The sequence below is a fragment of the Nyctereutes procyonoides genome, unplaced genomic scaffold, assembly GCF_905146905.1.
Source record: "Nyctereutes procyonoides isolate TBG_1078 unplaced genomic scaffold, NYPRO_anot_genome, whole genome shotgun sequence".
Lineage (NCBI taxonomy): Eukaryota > Metazoa > Chordata > Mammalia > Carnivora > Canidae > Nyctereutes > Nyctereutes procyonoides.
In genome coordinates this window covers 5425379-5445688 of record NW_026575117.1, presented here as the reverse complement: position 1 = coordinate 5445688, position 20310 = coordinate 5425379, and the positions used below count along the sequence as shown (strand labels likewise).

Below are 20310 nucleotides of genomic sequence, written 5' to 3'. Positions count from 1 at the left end.
GTAAACTGCTTGAATTCCTCTTTGAGACGATATGAGCAATCCATAAATAGATTAAGATCCATAACGGGTTCTGTTGCAAAAATAGGAGAGACTTTCATCCCTGCACGCGTAATCATCCCCAAGAAATAGAAAACTCATACAGCCATAAGGCAAATGACAGGAAGGAAATATTAAGCACAGGGTGATGAGGGGCGGGGGGTTGTTGCTTATAAAGCGATAGTGAGCTAGGGTAGTACGAGTTAAGGTGGGTTTCTTTTCTTTTGTCAAATTTTCTTTATTAAGCAAAGTTCCTGGTGTTAAACTGTTTTCTGAACAATACATTGAAACATGGGATATGCTGAATTCTTTCTTTATTCCTTTAATTCTTTCTTTATCCACCAGGGGTGACATGAAGATAACAGGCCTAAGAGTGTCACCGTCACCAGGACATCACCTCCACCCAGCTCTCCGGGCCACCCCACCCCGTGGGATGCAGCTGCGCCCTCCAGAAAACTGAGAACATCCACTTCTCAAAACAAAGGAGCTGCCCAATGTGCCATTGTGACAGAGCGGCTCTGCAGCTGGAGGGAGCAGGCTTCCAGGTCTCCCCAAGGCAGCTTCCGGGACACCACCTGGAAGCACCTAGGTGCCCTGGGGCCTGGAGTGTGGCCACAAACGGAGGTACGAGACGAGGATGGCAGGACCAAGGGTGTGCAACAACAAGACGCTGTCCCCTGCTTTACCTTCCTGTCAAAACCCCAGGCTTCTGAGAAGGAACCAGAAAAGGTGATATACACATAAGGGGGGGGGGGGGCAGGCAAGCTTTAGGCCACCTGTGAAAGTAAGTCATGCTCACGGCCTGAAAGAAATCAGGGAGATTCGAAAAAGCTAACAGGCAGAGGGCTAATAAAAAAACAGGAAATAGGCCCAAGGAGAATTTTGAACTTATCTCCTTTTACTTATGTTTTACAGTCAACCGCAGCCAAGACATAATTAAATTTATGTACCTGAGAAACAGGACCAGGGGTGGGCAGAGCCAAACCATTTGGGTTTTTTTCGGACAACTAAGTAGGATTCCACAGGATTTTCATGGAAGAATCACAATCTGAAGGGCTGTCACTCAAGGGGAAGGAGGATTTCAAAGAACTGCCCGAGGAACCTGTCCCAACGTGGCCTCTCGTTAGCCGTGTGACTTTAAGGAAGTTCATTAAACTCTCTGTCCCCGTTTCCTCATCTTAAAAATTGGGCAAATAATATTAGCTCCGCATGCAGGTCAACGTTCCATGCACGTTGTTATTACCTGTGGACAGAATTTCCTGCTTTACGGGGACAGAAGGAGCATCACTCCTGCTGACGTTTCCTATCCTGCTTCATCCCGAGATGACCCACCACCACCACTCTTCTCCCAGCCTGGGGCCCGCAGCACCCTTCCCTGCAAATCGCTCGGACTGGGTACAAGGGAATAAAAAGCAATAGCTTTCACCATCTACACTGCCTGCCTCCCTTGCTCGGCTACCAGCCAGGACAGACAGACCAGGTGTCTGTGGGCTGCGCCAGCCAGGACAGACAGACCGGGTGTCTGTGGGCTGCGAGAGTCGGAGAAGCCTCCGGCGCTGGCCTGTCCCAGGGACTGGCTCCCACCAGCTCCCAGACCAGTTTGATCCAAAGGGACAAGCAGCTCTTCGGTCACCGGCGGAGCGGCTGGGCAGGCCACAACGAGAAAGCCATCACGGGAGTCTCAGAAACCTTAAGCAGACAGGAGGTCTAATGGCACAGGGCCTCAAAGAGCATTAAGTTAACCCAGCATCTTCGACCAGCAAGGAGGGAGAGCAAGAAAGAAGGTAGCCGAGGAGGGGAGGGTACGCATGTGAAAGATGAATCTAACCATGAAAATTTAATTTGTTAAAATAATGACTAGGGAATGACAGATAATGCACAAATTGTCTACATGCATTTATTGAATACATAATAAATGTGTGTATGAATATATATAACTATATATGCGCACCGCGATAAAAATTAATTCCAGCTTCCAGAAGCATCACTGTTTGTCTCCCCGCTGGCAAGAACCCTGGAGCACAGAGGTAAATTTCACACTTCCTCTCGGCCTTCCCTCAACACAGACCCCGTAGCTTAAGCTACCCAGGTGAGCAAATGTCACCAAATGCCTAGTCGGCGGGTGGTAAATTCCAGCCATCCCAGGGAAATGCCAAGTGGTCTCAGGTCACAAGTTTGGCAAATAGCAATTTGGGGGTGTGAGGGAGGCAAGGAAGGGGACAAAAGAGACAATGAAGGGGAGAAGGCCAAGCAAATGGAAATGGGTGATGAGATTTGGGAAGGACGGGGTCAAACATGCCAAGACTGCGACACAGAACGGTTCTCAGGCTGCCACAGTGAAACACAGCACCCTTGGAATCAACGAAAGCAGCTCATCAATCACCCCCACGTGTTCATGAACTTTCGTTCAGAACGACCTGGAAGGCCACACTCCTGGTCCTAAGGAGCACATCCTCTCCTGGGCACAGGGCTCTGGGAGCAAGTTATTAGCTGCACACGTGACAAAGATCATGACCGTGATTCAGGTCCCTCATTGGGCCGGGGGCTCCTGGAGGGTTAAGGGCCAGAGTGTACGCATTTGTACTCCCAGGTCTCGCATTAAGGTTCATAGGAGGAGTTCCATAAATATTTGCCAAAGCAATCGATGGTCCAAAACAGGGGACAAACTCTGCACATTTCATCGTGCCCTCCTGAAGGTCTAAGCTGACAGTGTCCAGCTGGCACAGAGAAAGTAACCTCAGTCAGGACAGGGATTCATTTTTAACTTTTTCACTATTCCACCCGTGGGGCATGAGAGTCTTTGCCAGCATCCCCAGAACTGACAGTGGTCAAACAGGGCCAAACGTAACTGAAAAAACAATTAAGCTTCCATAACCTCCGCTGATGGAGGGCGACAGTCGGAAGGTGACACTACAGGTGAGAAGATCTATTCCAATGGGATCTTGCCCAGACCACCAATCTGGGCACACGTAGGCCACAACGGAGATGCCTGGCCCTTTAGTGTAAGCCTGGAGGTGAATCCGGGTACCAAGCTATCTCAGCCTGAACCCCCTACAGAGGGGGGACTCGGTAAAGGGTAGGAGGATGGGGAGGCCCGAATCAGGAGCCGAGGTTAGCAAGTGTTCATTATTACCATAGCCGGTATGAGCGTCCCCACTCTTGAATTTTAGCTACAACGTGTTTCACAAGAGGAACACGGGAACCCTCAACCTACCTACCGGCCCTGGAGTTCCCGGGATGAAACATTCACGCTGTGAAACTATAATCAGGGGCCTGGTAGTTGGTGGATCAGAGACCCGGCTGGTGAAATTCCTGGACTGAACTTCACAGATTTCCCAAGTAATGGGAAAATGAGAGCATTCCACCTCTCCGACTTGAGCTCTCCCACGTGCACTCAATGCAAAGTTTCTGGAGGGTCTATTGCAGGACCTGGTGGTTGCTCTGCGGGGCTGTAACAGCAATAACGGGAAAGCACAAGAATCCATTTAAGAATAATAATCACACATCAAGAACATCTTTCCTAGTGTAACTTTCTAAGAAGAAAAATAAAGTAATATGGCTTAGGCCTGAGCATGATGACAGCCCCTTCCTGCCTCGGCTCCAGTAGGCTGGGAGGGGGAGGGGCGCGGGGCGCACGGGTGGGGGGTGGGGGGAGGGAGGGGGCCGCAAACTCCCCAAATCAATTTTCTCTTTGCTGAGGACTCTGGCAAAAAGCAGGCAGCTGGAGGCCCCTTCAAGCCTTCCTGTGAGACAAGACAAGCGGCCATCTAAGGAGCCAGGGACGTCGGAAGGCCCCAACCCTCCTTCCAGTGTTCAAGGAATCAGGCCACGCTTAACGAAAACAAATGTCAGTGCTGTTTGAAGTGCACCAAGGTTCTTTGGGTTAAAAATCTCCCGGGGGGGGGGGGGGGGGGGATGAGATGACGTGCTCCCTGGAATTGCTGAGAGCTCCCTGGAAGAGCTGGAGAGGACAGGGAGGGCTGCTGCAGCAACCTGAGATGATGGCATTGGATCCGTCCACCGCACCCGGCACCCGGCACCCGGCACCCGGCACCCGGCACCCGGCACCCAGCGGAGTCTCAGAGCCTGCAACACGGGGCTGAGGAAGGCGCTGCCAATCCATGTGCGCGCGTGTGAGCGCACGCGCATCCCCAGCCACGTGCCTGCACGCCGCCTCGTGCGTGGCACCTGTGCTGGCGCGGCCACCCCGGGCACCCCCTGGGCACCCCCGGCCCGCCGACCCCGAGGCTCCGCCCCGCCCCCTGACCGCAGGGCCCAGTCACTGGGTGCCCGGAAAGACCGCGCGGCCCCCGGGGGGGGGGGGGAGGAAGGGGGGAGGGGGACAGGGGCCGACCCGGGGTCCTCCCAGGGGCAAGGGCAGCGCGGTCAGCGGGCTGGGGGGGGACCGGGGGGGGGCACGCGGCCGCGGAGGCACCCCCGCCCCCGCCCCACTCCGGGGGACTCCGGGGGACCCCGAGGCGCGCGCCCGCAGGGTCCCCGCCCCCTCCCCACCGCGCCCCCGCCCGGCCTCTCCCCTAAGTTCCCGAAGTTTGCGGGCGCGGCGGGCGCGGCGCAGCCCCTCAAACTCCTGCCCGCCGGCTCCGCCCTCCGTCCTCCACCGGGGTGAGCCCCCGCCCGCCCACCTGGCCGCCCTTGACCCCGCGCCCTTGACCCCGCGGCTCAGCGCACCACCCGGCCGCCCGGCGGCCCCGCACCCACCCGCGCGTGGCCCAGCCGCCGCGCCTCGCCATCGCGGGGGCCGCGGGGTCACGGGGACCCCCGTCGGCAGGCCGCACAAAGGGAAGCCGGGCCGGCCGCCGCGCTTTGTTTGCAAGTGTTTGCTGATGGGAGCGGGGTGCAAGGTCCCGGGCCTCCGCGTGCACGTTCTGCAGGCAGGTCCCGGGCCTCCGCGTGCACATTCTGCAGGAAGGTCCCGGACCTCCACATGCACATTTTGCAGGCAGGTCCCGGGGCCTCCGCATGCACATTCTGCAGGAAGGTCCCGGACCTCCACATGCACATTTTGCAGGCAGGTCCCGGGGCCTCCGCATGCACATTCTGCAGGAAGGCTCCGGCGAGCACACCCTCCCCTCCGTGGAGGACCTTCCGGGAGGCACGCATCTCGGGCTCCCTATCAGGGTCCCCGAGAGGTTTTCTTTGTTCGGGGACAAAAGAGAAATGCAAACTTTCAATTCGATTAACAATGGTAATTATAAGGAGGATTCTCCTACGGGGACGCAGTCAGCCCGGATCACCTAGAGCCCCCAGAAAAGCCGCCCGCCGGCCCTGCCTGCCCGGCCTACCAGCGCAGGCCACTAGGTAAACTTATCCCTCTGCCCCGCTGGCAGATTCCGTCCTGTCTCCACGCGCGACAGCCACACTTGCCCTCACACTCCCTGGACCACACTCAAAGAGAGCCAGACATCTTGCTGAATATCCTCACTTGAAGCTTCCAAAAGCCCTCCTGACAGGTGGGTGGGACTCAGACCTCCTTTCAGCATTTCAGGGAAGGCCACAGGTGAGCAAGTGACCCTCTCCCCAGTTCCAAGGTGAAAACCAAAGCCAAGTTTCCCAACTTTCCAGGCGGCCCCGTAGGAACTTGCAGAGCTGTAGACTGCACTTCCCATCCTGCAACCAGACTCTGTATTTCCCAAAAGCAATTTCCAGGCTAGAATCTGATAGCTACAAATAGGATGCAAAAGAACCATTATTTGTATTCAGTCATGGAGTCAACAAGGTGGATTAAACTGGGACTGGCCTCCAACTGGCCTTGTAAATGTGATGCTAAATGCTTCAATTAAGAAAAAAAAAAAATTGTGATTTTTTTTTTTTCTCTCCCAGTTTGCCTTCTCCAATTCCACTTGATTGATGGAGGTGGCTTTAACACCACCATAACCACTTTTACATGACTGTCTAGAAAAGATACAAGGAGTCAAAGGATAAATGAGAACTGCAGGAACAATAAAAAGGAATTTTGTTTTCTAAATGCTCCACCTGCTTTCCATCCTGTGATCCCAAGCCTTGGCAAGGGATCACGTTGGGGCTGGTGATCTATGGGATGCGGGGTCAGGCTACTGGCTTTCTAGAGTTGCCCATTCCATGGATGTGGAAACCTAAGATCAAGAGGTTAAATGACATTCTTAAAATAACATACTTTGGAGGCAGTCAGCAGTAGGCCTGGGAACTCCAGACACAGCGTCCTGCAAGTTTTTGTCACACTACCGACTCCTCTGTACTTATTCATTGTATTCTCAGGGCAGAAAACAAGATGGCTGCTTCCACCCACTCATTCTATTTTAGGGAACATTTCAGATTTTCAAGAATATAGAAAAGAATCATTAAACAGTAAGTCATAGAAAGAAAAAAGTAAAAATCAGAAGAAGGTAGAGGGGAATCACCTCATCCTAACTCCCACTAGTGAGACATTCTGTGCCAGAAAGAAATGCCGTAGACATATGCCTTGTTCTGGGACATGGCTTTCCGTCAGGAACAGGTACAGTAATATCAATTGCTACAGAAGTACCAGAGCAAGTTTGAGTAGGGAACAATCATGTGTCTTCCTGAGTGCAGAAACTATGCCAAAAAATAAACAAAACCAAAGTTTATGCCAAAACAATCATTCCATGGCCAAGTTGACCAATATGGAAGACGCTAACCCCATGTAACTCTTGAGCACTCTAAGTATGGCCAGTCCACATTGAAGATGTGCTGTAAAGGTAAAATACACAATGGGTTTCGAAGTCTTAGCGCAAAAGAAAAAAGCAAAATATCTTCTAATTTTTATGTTGATCACACGTTGAAATATTTTAGCTATTTGGGTTGCAAAATATATTTCTTAAATAAAATATATTTCACCTGTTTATTTTTACTTCTTTTAAGTGAGCCACTAGAAAATTTAAAGCATTGAATTTAAAATTACATATGTGTTTACTGAACAGCACTGTTCTATGGGATTCCCTTCCTAGAACTCTTAGGACTGAAGGAGGGAGAGGCAGGTATGTGTTGGGATGCCTGGTGCGGAGCTTTGCCCAAGAGTCTTTTTTCCTGTCACACAGACAACCACTTAAAGCATTTAAATGCAGCAGACTCAGGAAGCATTTTGGTGAGCCTCTAAACCCCTGGGAAGAACCGGGAAAAACCCAACCTGAAGAGACAGGGCCAAACTAGTGAGAAGGATGGTCAACACTCTGCCGTGTGGTTTTGGAAAAAACTAAAACAAAAATAAAAAACTGTAGCTGGCAATTATTGGCACACTCCCTCAACTATATGCATTATATTATTTATTGTGCTCTTTAGTCTCCCAAAGGACCTTACGTAGTATTATTATCTTTACGTTACAGGTGAGGAAATGGAAGCTCTGTAAAATCAAACTTACTAAAAAAGATCAAATAACTTATTAATATTACCCAGCCATGCTAGGAACAGAATCCAGGTTGGTTTTGCCTCAAAGTCCAGGCTTTCTCTTATCATACTAAATTGCTGTTCAGAAAATTGCCCAATCTTTTTTACTAATTCCTTCCCCTCCAGGTACCAGATATCTGATATTCCAGAAGTAGAAATTAATTCTTTTGCTTTAAATCTATTGAAAAAATTTAGAGTAGGTATTGATCAAAGACGACCAAAAATACAGTAGAACCCTAGAGAAAAGGATTGAAAAAAATGCAAGGCTGGGAGTGCTGAAGACAAACTTTGAGGTCACTTACAATATGACTTGAGAGCACACCTCCTACAATCAAACACCAAGCATAGAGTACCATGTGATCAGCATGCTGCTACTAGGTGTATATCCACAGAAACACAAACATCCACACAAAACTCCGATGCACACGTTCATAGCAGCAAAAACATACAAAACAAGCTAACTAACAATCAGCTGATGAATGGATAAACAAACTGTGGTATATCCATACAATGGAACATTATTTGGTCATAAAAAGGAATGAAGTACTGAGGCACCTGTGCAGCTCAGTCAGTTAAGCAGTTGCCTTCATTTCAGGTCATGATCCCAGGGTCCTGGGATCGAGCCCCAAGTCGGCGTCCCTGCTCAGAGAAGAGTCTGCTTTTCCCTCTCCCTTTGCCCCCCGTCCCAAAACTCTCACTCTCAAATAAGTAAAATCTTAAAAAAAAAAAAAAGGAATGAAGTATTGATGCTATGCTACAGCATAAATGAACCTGAAAATATTACGCTAAATGAAAAAAGCCAGTAACAAACCACGTATTATAGGATTCCATTTATGTGAAATGTCCAGAACAGACAAATCCATACAGACAGACATTAGCAATTACTAGGGGCTGGGCAAAGGGCAAAATATGAACTGACTGGTAAAATAGGGACTGGGTTTTTTGGGAGGTGATAAAAATATATCTAAATTTAGGTTCTGAGGGTTGTACGATTTTGTGAATCTACTAAACCACTGCCATGTACAGTTTATGTAACTGAACTTAATGGTATATGAAATATATTTCAAGAAAACTATCAGCGGCGCCTCGTTAGCTCCTGCAACTCTTTATCTTAGGGTCGTGAGTTCGAGTGCCGTATGGGGTGCAGAGTTTACTTAAAAAAAAAAAAAGAAGAAGAAAACTATCCAGAAAGAATAAAAAAAGAATAAACCTCCTATGTATCAAGGCTGTCATTATGACAGATATAAAATTGTTCCTAAATAAGAAACGTAGTAGGAAGTCAGGAAGAGGTGGGGTTGCCCTGAACCCACTTGGTGTTACTCTTCCTACTTGGAAACTTTGTAAGTGGAATGGATGGGTCTCTGTGTTTTCAGAGAGAAAATATTTTTAACTATAATTATGTAATATCCCCAGTTGCTGATGCTAAGACAACACTCTCCCTAACATATGCAACTCTAGCTTTTCAGGTAGTTGTTGTCCAGTTCGTGGATAATTAAAACCCTCTGTCTTTGTTCTTACCCATTTCTTTTTTTTTTTTTTTTCCTCCTTTCTTCCAACCCAGCCTCAGCCTTTTTGGAGAGATGTAGCTAATTCTCACTTTAAGAGAACAGCAAGAGAAACAAAAGGAAGCGAATCTTAAATTCAGCAATTTTTGTCTCTTTTCAGCATAGAATCACAGAGTCTTGGAATTGGCTTGGTCTGTAGGGACCATCTGGTGCAAGCCTCTCGTTTTCATGTAAGAAAACAGGGCCAGAAATAATAAAAGCTAACAGTTATTGACTGCTTATGCCAGGCACTGTAATTTACATGTATTACCTCATTTAATCCTCCCGACATCCCTCTCCGATAGGTATCACTGTTCTCTCCTTTGTACAGAAGAGGAAACTGAGGCACAGAGAGGTGGAGTAACTTGAAGATCATAGAGCTAAAGAACAGGAGATGTGGGATACAAACCCAGGCAGTGTGGCTTCAGAGACCAAGTCCTTACCCAGTACTATTATAGTTTCTCCTAAAATTATTTAAGCAATTTGCCTATCATCTTACAACTACTTAGGGGTAGGTCCCAAGCTAGTATGGGTACAAGGCGCCCACCCCAGGACCCGCTTAATGACCAAAGTATCAGCGTATCAGCACAACGAATAGTTGAGTGTATGAGCTAAACCCAAAAGGATGATTTCTTTTTTTTTTTTTTTTTTTTTACCCTTTGCAGTCTTGATTTCTACCAATAAATAAGAGATTGATACACAGCTGTCACTGGTAAGAAGACCATCCGGGAAGTCACTACTGACCTTATTCTGCCGTAAAGGAAGATAGGTTTTTTAATCTTATGACAGTCTATACCTGCACTTCTTTTTTTTTTTTTTTCTGGAAATCACTCTGCCAAGTTCTGAGAAGTGACATCTCTAAGATGCAGATGCAGCAAAAGATTGAACCAGAGAATTCTCCCCATGAGAGACAACCAACCACCCAGGACGTGATGACAGACCAGTGGATGAGTCCCCGTTTCCTGAAAGAGTTAATACAGTGACATCCTATGAAATGGAATAGGCTAGGAGTCCTGACATAATTTATCACAGAAAACACAGCATCTTTTATTTGGATAGCCCGAGGAGCTCAAAGCACTTTGCAAACAACTCCCAAATCCTCTCTGTACTTTATTTATCAATTACTGGATTCCTTACACCTCACTCCACCAGCTCAGGTAAGGGGCAGGGCTGGGGCCAGAACTCTTATATTCTTCGTACCCAGACACAAATGACAGTACAGAGAGACTGGGGGCCCCAGGGTCACAGGAAAATGAATAAGGTCTGTCTTGGGGAGCTGGACCTCGGACACTGCCTCCGTCATGTGGCTTTTGGGGTGAATTTTTTTTACATAAAAAGGAAAAGGAATGAAGTATATTTAGATTCACCTCACCAAGTTCAAAACAGAACAGCATCCATCTAAAAGTGGTTTAAAACCAAAATTAAGGCAAAGTTTTCCCAAGGCATGAATGCAAATTGTGTTTCCGAAGAAGCTGGGGTTATGCTTTAAATTAAAATTAAAATGCTCTCCTGTTTAAACATGTTCAATATTTAAGTTTTGGTTTGTTTGCCTGTTTACGGCTATTTCTGTCACTTTGCCAATAATACGACCCAAAGTTCACGGATGTCAGCAGACAGCAGGGGCAACAGCATGTGACAAGCCTGGCACCAGCAGAGAGCTAAATGCACAGGCCAGCAATGCCCCCTCCCGGCCCTGCCCAACCGGGAACCCCCAGCTCCCAGCACCCACTGACCCTGGGTCCCAAGTCTCTGTGTGTGTGTGTCTCCCAGTCCCCTCACTTTAACTTAGATCTCCCTCCTCCCCAATCCTCACAGGCACCCTGACTGCTAGAAGCAGTGACACCAAACTTCCAAAACTCTCATCCCTCTGATGGGTTACGACCCAAATGTGCTTTGCACCATCCTCCCCACCTCCCAAATACTAGAGTTTGTCTAACCCACCCCTTAAAACAGATCACATAAAAGTAACTGGAGAGAAGGGGTATTTCTCAACAGCCCTCGAGTTGCAGGTCAATAGCTCACATCCAGATTATGACAAACTGTATATCGTCGAATCACATCCCTTCTGCCGAGCTCACTGCTGTGCCTGAATGGTAGTGTTCAAGGAAAGCCGGGTTGTGACTTCCCTTCCCTCATTCTCCCCTTTGCTCTCTCAGCCTCTTCCATCAAAAAAAAAAAAAAAAGAGAGAGAGAGAGAGAGAGAGAGAGAGAGATCCAACACTTGAACTCTCTGGTCAGCAAGAAAAAGTTTTTGCATTTGCCTGCTATGGATGAACTTCTGTGAAGTCGCTCCAGCTGCTTCGACCCCACAAGGAATCTGAGCAGAGGCAGCCCTACATTGACTGAAGTTATTTCACTCGTGCTCGGCTCAAGCCCTCATGCCATCAGAATTATTCCCCTGCTGTATACAGCTTCGCTGCATAATGCCCATCTCCTATTTATACAAACGCACACGCACACACACACACACACACACACACACAAATGATTCTCTAATGTTGTAAAGAAGAGAGGAGTACCAGTCCCATGATATAATTGCTGTATTACAAAGAAGTGGCAGGCAAGAATAATAAGATAAGGTGTCAAAAGTGAAATACAGTAGTAGACTTAAAAAAAAAAAAAAAACCTACAGTTCTGTGATGGGGGTGTTAATTGAACACAGAGAAAAAAAAGAAAAGAGAGAGAACAAAAGAGTGTTAAGGAAGCAAAAAATAATAATAATAATTTTTTTAACCTCCTTCAGTGATTTGATTTAACTTCAGCGCAGATAATTCACAGAGGAAAATCGGCTGAAAATGCCATAGATAGCTATTATGTTCTAAAATTAAAAACTATTCACAACAATTACAGCTATTCATTGCTATCTATAAATATTCTCCTTAGTAAATGGCACCCAATATTTTTTGCGTGTTTTCCTCATTTTTAAACCTGCATGATTTTTGACACACAAGTAAAAAAAAAGAAAAGTAAAAGAAACACTGGAAAATATAAGGTCTTTTTTAAGAAATGCAGTGTGTCTACCTTTTTTTTCCCTCCTCCTCTTCCATATCCCATCAACCCCACGACCACCACATATACACATATGGAAAACTCAGCCTATTGCTAATATGTCAGAAGACAAGGAATGGTTCCTAAAAAAAAAAAAAAAAAAAAAGAGAGAGAGAGAGAAAATGAGATATTGAGGTCCAAAACTCTATATTAAATCCCTCTGTTCTCAGAAGGAGAGAGCAGATAAAAAGCCACTTGTGAAACACACATTGCTATGGGTCTAGACAAGGTTTTCCTTGCTGTTGTTTGAGATTTGCCACCGAGCATTTTGCAGGCATTCTTTTTTCTGAGCATTTATTTTTAAAAAGCAAAAGGGTATCAAAATAAAAACTCACCCACACTCTGAAGAAAGAAGACACATGGTGAGGTGTTTTTTTTGTTTTTTTTTTTAATATCCTCACAGTAATTTCTGACTTAAATACCCATCAATCAACTGTAATTTAGACGCTGCTGCCTACTTTGGGTGTTGTGCGCATGTGTTCCTTTCAAGTTCCAAAAGGTTGGTGAGACCATCTCTGCTAGCATTCCTACTTGCTTCTGAGCTCTCCAACTGAAATCATGAACAGAAACCAAAAAAAGTAAAAGCAGAAAATAGAGGCCACCGCCATGCACCTCTCAGAGTCCCGTCCTCCCTATAGAAAGACCCAGGTGAGCCAAACCTGTGAACTTGGTGTGAGAATACCAACCAGCAAACAAGCCCACCCTACATCAAGTAACGTCTACAGGGCTTGAGATGGGAGCCCAAAAATACTCATCCAAAGCAAAATTACTCATTGAAGGTGAAAATACTCATTCAAGGCAAGGGCCCTTGGAAGTAACAATAGGAGAAGTCCCCTAACAATGAAGGAATGCGTAGGACCTGACCATCCTACAGATCTGGTTACCAGCTCTGCATCAAGGGAAGGGGGTAAAAAAAAAAAAAAAAAAAAAGCTCCTGCAACTTTACACTTTCTGTGTCTCAGACACATCGACCGCAAGGAAGATAAGCTGGCAGGGAGACGGGAGTTGGGCAGATCCTAAGGAAGGGAGTCATCAGGCTTTAGAATCAAAGGCCTCTTTTCCACACACCGGTTGTCTGTCTCCCACCTTCAACACAGAACACTCAACACTCCAGAACACATTTCTTCCTTCCCCTCACTCCTTCTAACATCCAAGTGGAAGAATAACAAGGAGGAAGGCAACCTTTTTTTCTTGTCTTTTTTTTTTTCAACTTTCACCGTGGGTGCCCTCTCGATCCCAAGGCCTAGGTGTGTATGTGTGCGCGTGTGGACATGTTATTTCCCCTTACACAGGGGCAGTGATCCTTGCCGTCTTCCATTTCCAGGACTTGATCAACTATGTTTTAAATCTGTGATTCTAAAGATAGCACACAGAACCTTAACTTAGATTTTTTTTTTTTACCTCTCCAGACATTAATTCATTAAGTGGCAGAAAATTCTTAAAAAAGCAAAATACCAATCCAATGATAAATGACGCCTTTCCAGTGTTATTTTGACCAATACCACTGCTTCCTATCACCGTAGTTTAGCCAATATGAATAAGAAACAAACTCTTTAACACCAGAACCGGATCTCTATTCACACCCACCCACTTTGATCTATTGCCTTAGTAGGTTTTAATTAGAAGCCTAGAATTAAACACTTTGGCCACAATATATGCATTCAAGTGCCCTGATGGGCTTCCTTTCAATAAATATGTGATAAAGTGTCTTCAAAAATAGAGTCGCCTTAGCCTGGATTATCAAATATGCCTTTATGTCTTGATTTCTACATTTCATGAATCAAGAGAGGCAAGAAAGCATACCAGATTAGAGACAAATTTCAACAAACCAAATACTCAAAAGTACAGAAGCATCAGAGATCAAAAAAGAAAATGAGAAGGAAGAAAAAAAAAAGGAGAGAAGAAACAAATAGCCATGCACTGAGGTTTCCTGCTCCGGTTAATAGGAAAAAAAAAAAAAAAAACAAGCAAACTAAAAAGTGTGACAAACCGGAAAAGCTCTTTGATATTTCTATGTACAATTCATAAATCTCTTAAAAGGTGTTTCACAGCTAAAATAATGTAATTAACAGCTTTGCAGCCAGGTTAGGCTCTGGCAAGGCAACCTGGAAGTCTGGAAGGTCTGAACATCACTGCTCAGGTGCTTTGTCTAGAATGTTATGCACAACACAAATAACATCCAACAAAGGAGCTGCTTACTAATTTCCCATAGATTTCAAGACCCCAGTAATTACATGTTCCATCAGTGGTCACATCTTGAAACTATTTATTTTTTAAAAGAGAAACACCAAGAGCTTTCCGAAAGAAAGCCACCCTGGGTGCCCTCCCCCCCCCCTTTTTTTTTATGTGTAACTATCAATGTATATCAACCGGGCATGCAATCATATTTATTGTCACTTTCATTCATGTCATGCCCTTGCTTATATGGTTTAGATATGAATTATTGACTGTTACACTCCTTGTTGTAAAAAATAAATAAATAAATAGGATGGCAGGTACTTTGCACTGCTCTGAAGCGAGCGAGCAAGCCAGAGGCCAGCAGAAGCTCCCGCTTTATATAACCACCCCTCGTTCCTCATCTTTATGCCCTAGTTTCAGATTGCCTTCTCAACTCTTTCTTTTCACAAGGGCGAGATGCACCCACTTTGGAAAATTAAGGCTTAAAATAAACAAACAAGAGGATGTTGCTAAATGTCCTTCCCAGAGCATCTGTTGTTTAAGAACACCTCTGATTGATGATTGCTATTTTTTAATTGTTGCTTTAAAATTTAAATGCCCTCCTGGGATGTGTTATAAGTGTGTTAGTCCATGATATGAGGTCTAGAAAGTAGAAAAACAACAGAATGAGTGATCTCATGGCATTATAGTCCCCTAAACCCAACGCTTCCCCCTGCTATAAAATCACAGGGCACTTCAAATACCGGCAACCTGAGGTTGTATGGCGCTTTCCACAAAGGTATTTGACAACACTGCTAAGAACCTCTAGCCTGCTGCTTGGTACAATTGTAAGAAAGAAAAAAAAAAGGAAAGGAAACTTTAAACAGTTTAGCCCCCATGCCCAACTCCAAAAGAACGAGCGTTTTAAATATGGGCCAAAAATTTTCCTCCAGGACACAGACTTTTACTTTCATATTTTTCCCCCAAAGGCACATCATTCTATAAATTTCCCTTCAGAACCTCTATCTTAGCCCCAATTTCAAAGAGGCTGGTAACAGAGTTAAGGAAAATAAACCAGTAATGCTGGATAATAACTGTCAAAGAAACTTGGTGCTTTTTCCAGGAAGCAGGGCTACCAGGACTTCCTATTGGAATCTGCGATCAATCTTGAGAGCACTTTTATTCTGAAATTTTAATATTTAAATAATGGGTTTGTCATTGCTGGTTAAGTGAGTCAATTGGCCAAAGAAAATGCTTAAATGTTGGAATCTCATTCCTACCTGTTTTTTCTTTGATTTCACACAACACATTAAACAAGGCAGGCTTCATTCTGTGGCAGTTTAAAGCATGTTTTCTGCAAGAAAGAAACAACAACATAATAGCTTAGGTGGACTTTCAAGATCAAACTGCTGATAATGCACAGGGGGAAAAAAATCTGAACATTTAGCCAAAATTATATCCCAAGCATAACTCTGTGGCATGCTTCAATTGTTTTATGACTTAATATACAGAGTCCCGCCATAGAAAAAGAAATAATGTTAATTAGCAGGGAGAGAGTAGGGATTTAACTACAGAACAGAACTAACCTAAATTATGCCCATTCAGGCAGAGTTAGGTTTTTGCTTGGGCTTTTTTTTTTTTTTTTTTTCCAAGTAGTTCAATCAAAGTGGAATTCTTAAACCAATAATTCTATCCAGGGCAATGAATACGGCAAAGCCAAATGCATGGGGTAACAGTTTTCTATAATCTATGCATCCACCACAGCCTAGGAGCTGTCTGCCTCTCCGTCTATGTGTGTGTTTTCAAATTTAATTCATCCATGTGTTCGAATTCATTCCGCAGATGCCCCTGTATTCTCATAAACACAAGATGCTTGAAAGGTCTTCTGAGTAGAACTGTCAATTTATAAAATTTCAGTCCCCAAGTTAAAGAGTATGGAAATGCATTGCCAGGGGGCAAACATACCCATATGGGGAATAAATTCATTTCTCCGTGTTCACATTATGCCTCTTGTGCACACACCGCTTATTTGCAGGTGTTGAAATTCAATTATTTACAATTAGGACCTTGCACCCATTGGGGAAAAAAATAAATACAATTCTGCCTTTTAGATTAGTGATTTACCTGGTTCCTGCGTGTGTTTCTATTCAGAGTGCACTTGAGGAACACAACAATACCTTTCCCTTGATTTTACTATGGAAGCACTTAGCAGGAGGATATTGTTTTGGAAACAAAATCCTGATCATATCAGCTATCAGTTAAGGGAATTCTGTTTACAAACTGAAATTAATGTGCAAAGACAAATGGAAACCTCTGGCACTCCAGACACATGCAATTCTTTTTTAATTCTTGTGAAAGTTAAAAAATAGAGAGAGAGACACATTCTCCTTAAGGACAGTAACCAGAAGCATGCTCCATACACTGTACAGCAGAGGGGTAATAAGCTCAAAATTCAAGAGTATCAAAATAAACACATGCATGGTGTCTAAAACACTAATGGTCTACTTTGTAAATAATAAATGTACATGAGAAAGGTATGGCTAAGGAAAGGAAAAACAGATCTAGTATTTGCTAAGTAGAGTTACATTGTTTAACCAAAAAGCAAGCTTAGTGGTGATTGAGTTCTCATGTGGGGTGAGAAAAAAAAAAAAAAGGTGGAAAATACTTCACTGTATGAAAGACCCCTTCTGGGGCCTTTTTTAAATAGTTTTCATTTAAGTGTATTCTTACGCACAGGCCCAAATGGAAAAACAAATAAACAAAAGCAACAACAAAAAGCCCCACACGGCTTTACAGAAATACTGCATTTCCACAGCACATCAATGGGGTTATGGAGAGAGAAGAGCTTTCCCTCTCCCAAAATTGGGAGCCTAGATCGCTCGCGGCATCTAGGCCACTGTATGGGGGGACCCGCCAAGCCACGGCTGTCCTCAGTTGTACAAAAAGGGGTAGGACCAAACATGAGAAAAGTGGTGAGTCTCCAGCCTTCCCGGCCCCTTCCACTTCACAAACTTGTTATTAAACCTGTTTATTGGTATGTCTGAGTTTATTTTCCTGGAACAATGTAATGGAGAAATCTGTTCCAATTCAAAAAGAGACTGGCCAGTGGGAAATCTTCCACTTTACTACAATTATTAGCTTCTCTTCAGATAATACAATTCAAAAAGAGCACCGATTCATTTCCGAAAACTTTCCCCCATTTAAAAAAAAAAATTAAGAATAGTTCCAGTCTTCAGAGATTTCTAAGTTTTCGAGCACACATAAACCTCAGTACTTTTGAGTTTACATGTTGCATGTGCTTGCAGCTAAAATAAGGGTGTAATTCATAACATCCATGCTTTTAACTGCTTCTCATTTTCTCAACTCAAATTCCTTATTTCCGTAGGACAAAATCACCTATAAATGAGGTCTTTTTCACATAACTAAGTCATCTGGGGTATAGGAATAGTGTACATATTTTCTTTTTTAGAAAAACAACTACTTCTGAGATTTAACAAAGCAGGGTAATTAACTGTAAAGACATATGTGATCATTAGATTTTTTAAATTCTTCCTTTCGAGATCGGCCTTGGGCAAGCTGTTAGTGGGTTGCCATTGACTCTACGTTTTATTTTGAAAGAGAATTTCCTGTAAAATCCTGGAGTGGAGAACCTCTACCTGGCAGAGGGTTAAGTTGAGAAGCTACACAGCTTCTTTATTATGTTTCCTTAATAAAGATCTTCCTGTCCTATGGCACTGAAATACATGCAATTCACACATGCCTTCATTTCTATTTATTTGCATTCTAAGTGGTCCTGAAAGAAGCATGGAGAGAAAAAAAAAAAAAAAAAGCATGCTTGATTTTTGTGCCACCCCCCACCCCTTTTTAAAGGACCATACATTGGGTGCCACTGGAAGGCTGGTAAACTGACTCAAATGAACAGACAATAAAGTTAAACTGAATATCTGAGTCGCCCAGAACTAACAAATATGCCTAAAAGCAAAATCATGTTTGCCTTCTTCCCATTAGCTTCTTTTGAAACAGAATCAAATGAATGCAAAATATCTTTTGGAGAGCTGACAAGTACTGACAAAGAATTAATCTGCTTTTTGTTGTTGTTGTTGTTGTTGTTGTTGTTTTTCCAAAGGGGGCAGAAGGGGGATAAAAGATAAAAATCCATTTTGGAGGGGTGCATCAAGAGAGGAAAGCAAAAAGTCTCTGAATGAGGTAAGGAGTCACTAAATTTGCAAATAAAAGTGTTATTGGGACATTGCATTTTGTAATGCTGCGGAGTCCCCCAGCAAGAAGGCAGGGAATGGGGTTCAAAACTTGACAATTGTGCTCTCTCTGATACTTTTTTTAAAGCAGTGAAAAGTGCCGAGGGCCGCTTTTGGATCGGCTGGCAGTATTTTCGGCGTGCCTGAGTGTTTGTGTGCACATATAGGAATATCTCTGTATTCTCACACACACACACACACACACACACACACACGCAGCCACATCTCGGCATGGGCGATTACACTTTCGATAACAACGCTCCTTGCAATTTTACTCCTCCGCCATGGAGTTGAGCTCATCAGAATGGGAAAAGAAATAACATTTAAAAAGAAAGCGCTGTGCTGATTCGGTTCCCATTGTTTCCCCCCGCGAGAGGGAGAAAAACAAAAAACCCCAAGAAAGGAGAAGAAGAAAAGCCTCCATCTCACCTGGCCTGCGCCTCATCCAAACTCTGGTCTGTGATGGTCATAATTTGCTGTAAAATGTCTCCAATGTCCTGCTTCCTCCCGCCCTCCCCCTCGGTCCCTCCGGCCCCATCCTGCAAGTGCTGGGACAGGCCGGGGTGTCCGGCCATCCCGACCCCAGCATGGGAATGCATCAGCCTGGGCTGCTCGTCCATCTCCAAAGGCAACGGCAGCCCCCGGCTCTTCCTCTTCTGCTCCTCGGCTCGGCTCCTGGGCAGCACCAAGGCTTTTTATCCTTCAAGCTGGCTTCAGATCCTTTTCAGGATAAACAGGGAAGGGGAAAAAAAAAAAAAAAAAAAAGAAGACCAAAAGAAGAAGAAAAAAAAAATCCCTTTGCCTCTTTTAGAGGCTGGTGGGAGGATGGGGAGTGGGGAGGGGGAGGGGGGCGTGAAGGGGTTGCGGGGTGAGGGTGGGAATAAGGGCTGGTGGGGAAGGGTGTTGACTCCGAAAAGCAAGAAAAATAAACCACCTTCCCACTTGACGAAAAGAAATCAGAGCTGGCTTTTGGTTGTTTTTTTTTTTTTTTTTTTTTTTTTTCTCAGTCCGGTCTCCTTTGCGAGGCAGAAATGGGCTCCCGGCGCTTAAATCTGTGGCTTAATCCTTTTGCAAATATGCATTGATCGGGAGAAAGGAGAGGAAGGCAGGGGGATTGCAATGCAAACTTTCCCCCCCACCCCCCGCTGCCCCCCACCCCCACTCCGGGCCAGAGTGATCTCAAAGGGGGTGGGCTGTTGCAAAAGCCAGATCTCCCCCGGCCGCGGCGGCAGGCAGAGCTCAGGCTCTCTCCTCCTCCGTGGCTCTGCAAACTCCGGCAGCCCCGCCAGCCTCCTGCTTTTGTTTAGCTCAGGCTCAGGACTCCAGAAACACATACAGAAAAACCACAGCCTGCGAGGAGGAGGAGGAGGAGGAGGAGGAGGAGGAGGAGGAGGAGGAGGAGGAGGGAGGAGGAGGAGGAGGGGGAGGAGGAGGACGAGAAGGAGGAGGAGGACGAGAAGGAGGAGAGGGGAGGGGGCGGGGAAGCCGGGGGGCGGGGGGCCCAAGGAGGGAGGAGGGCGCGCGGGCCCCGCCCCCCTGCTCTGATTGGCCGCCGCCGCCAAGACGGCCCCGCCCCCCGCCGCGCGCCTCCCGGCGCCTCCTCCGCGGCCTCCTTCGGCCCCGCCCCTCCCGGCGCCCTGTCAATCAGAGCTCGGAGGTGGGCGGGGAAGGAGGCCGGGCCAGCGCCGAGCGCCCGGTTCTTAAAGGTGCCGCGCAACCCGAGCGCCGGCTGCCTTCTGCGCCCAGGTCTTGTCGCCTGCCTCGCCTGGCTGCCGCCCTGCAGAGACGAATGTGGCTGCCCTTCAGTGCAAACGTAGGATATTTTCCAGGAGAGAACACAGCCGCTGTGAGTCAACCCCCCACCCCGC

The 20310-nt window shown here is 45.7% G+C and overlaps 1 protein-coding gene across 3 annotated transcripts in view; it reads right to left on the bottom strand.

The window, feature by feature from the left end:
• Positions 1-19573, bottom strand: part of PBX1 (PBX homeobox 1) — a 292213-nt gene extending 272640 nt beyond the window's left edge. For 2 of the 3 annotated variants that reach the window (XM_055333977.1, XM_055333979.1), the window contains exons 1-2: positions 18872-19573; positions 15467-15540 (exon numbers count right to left, since the gene is read on the bottom strand). In XM_055333977.1, coding sequence (XP_055189952.1) covers positions 15467-15540; positions 18872-19062 — 265 coding nt within the window. In that variant the 5' untranslated portion in view covers positions 19063-19573. The remainder of the gene's footprint in view (positions 1-15466; positions 15541-18871) is intronic. The other variant, XM_055333978.1, reaches the window with a different exon arrangement.
• Between the last annotated feature and the right edge of the window lie 737 nt (positions 19574-20310).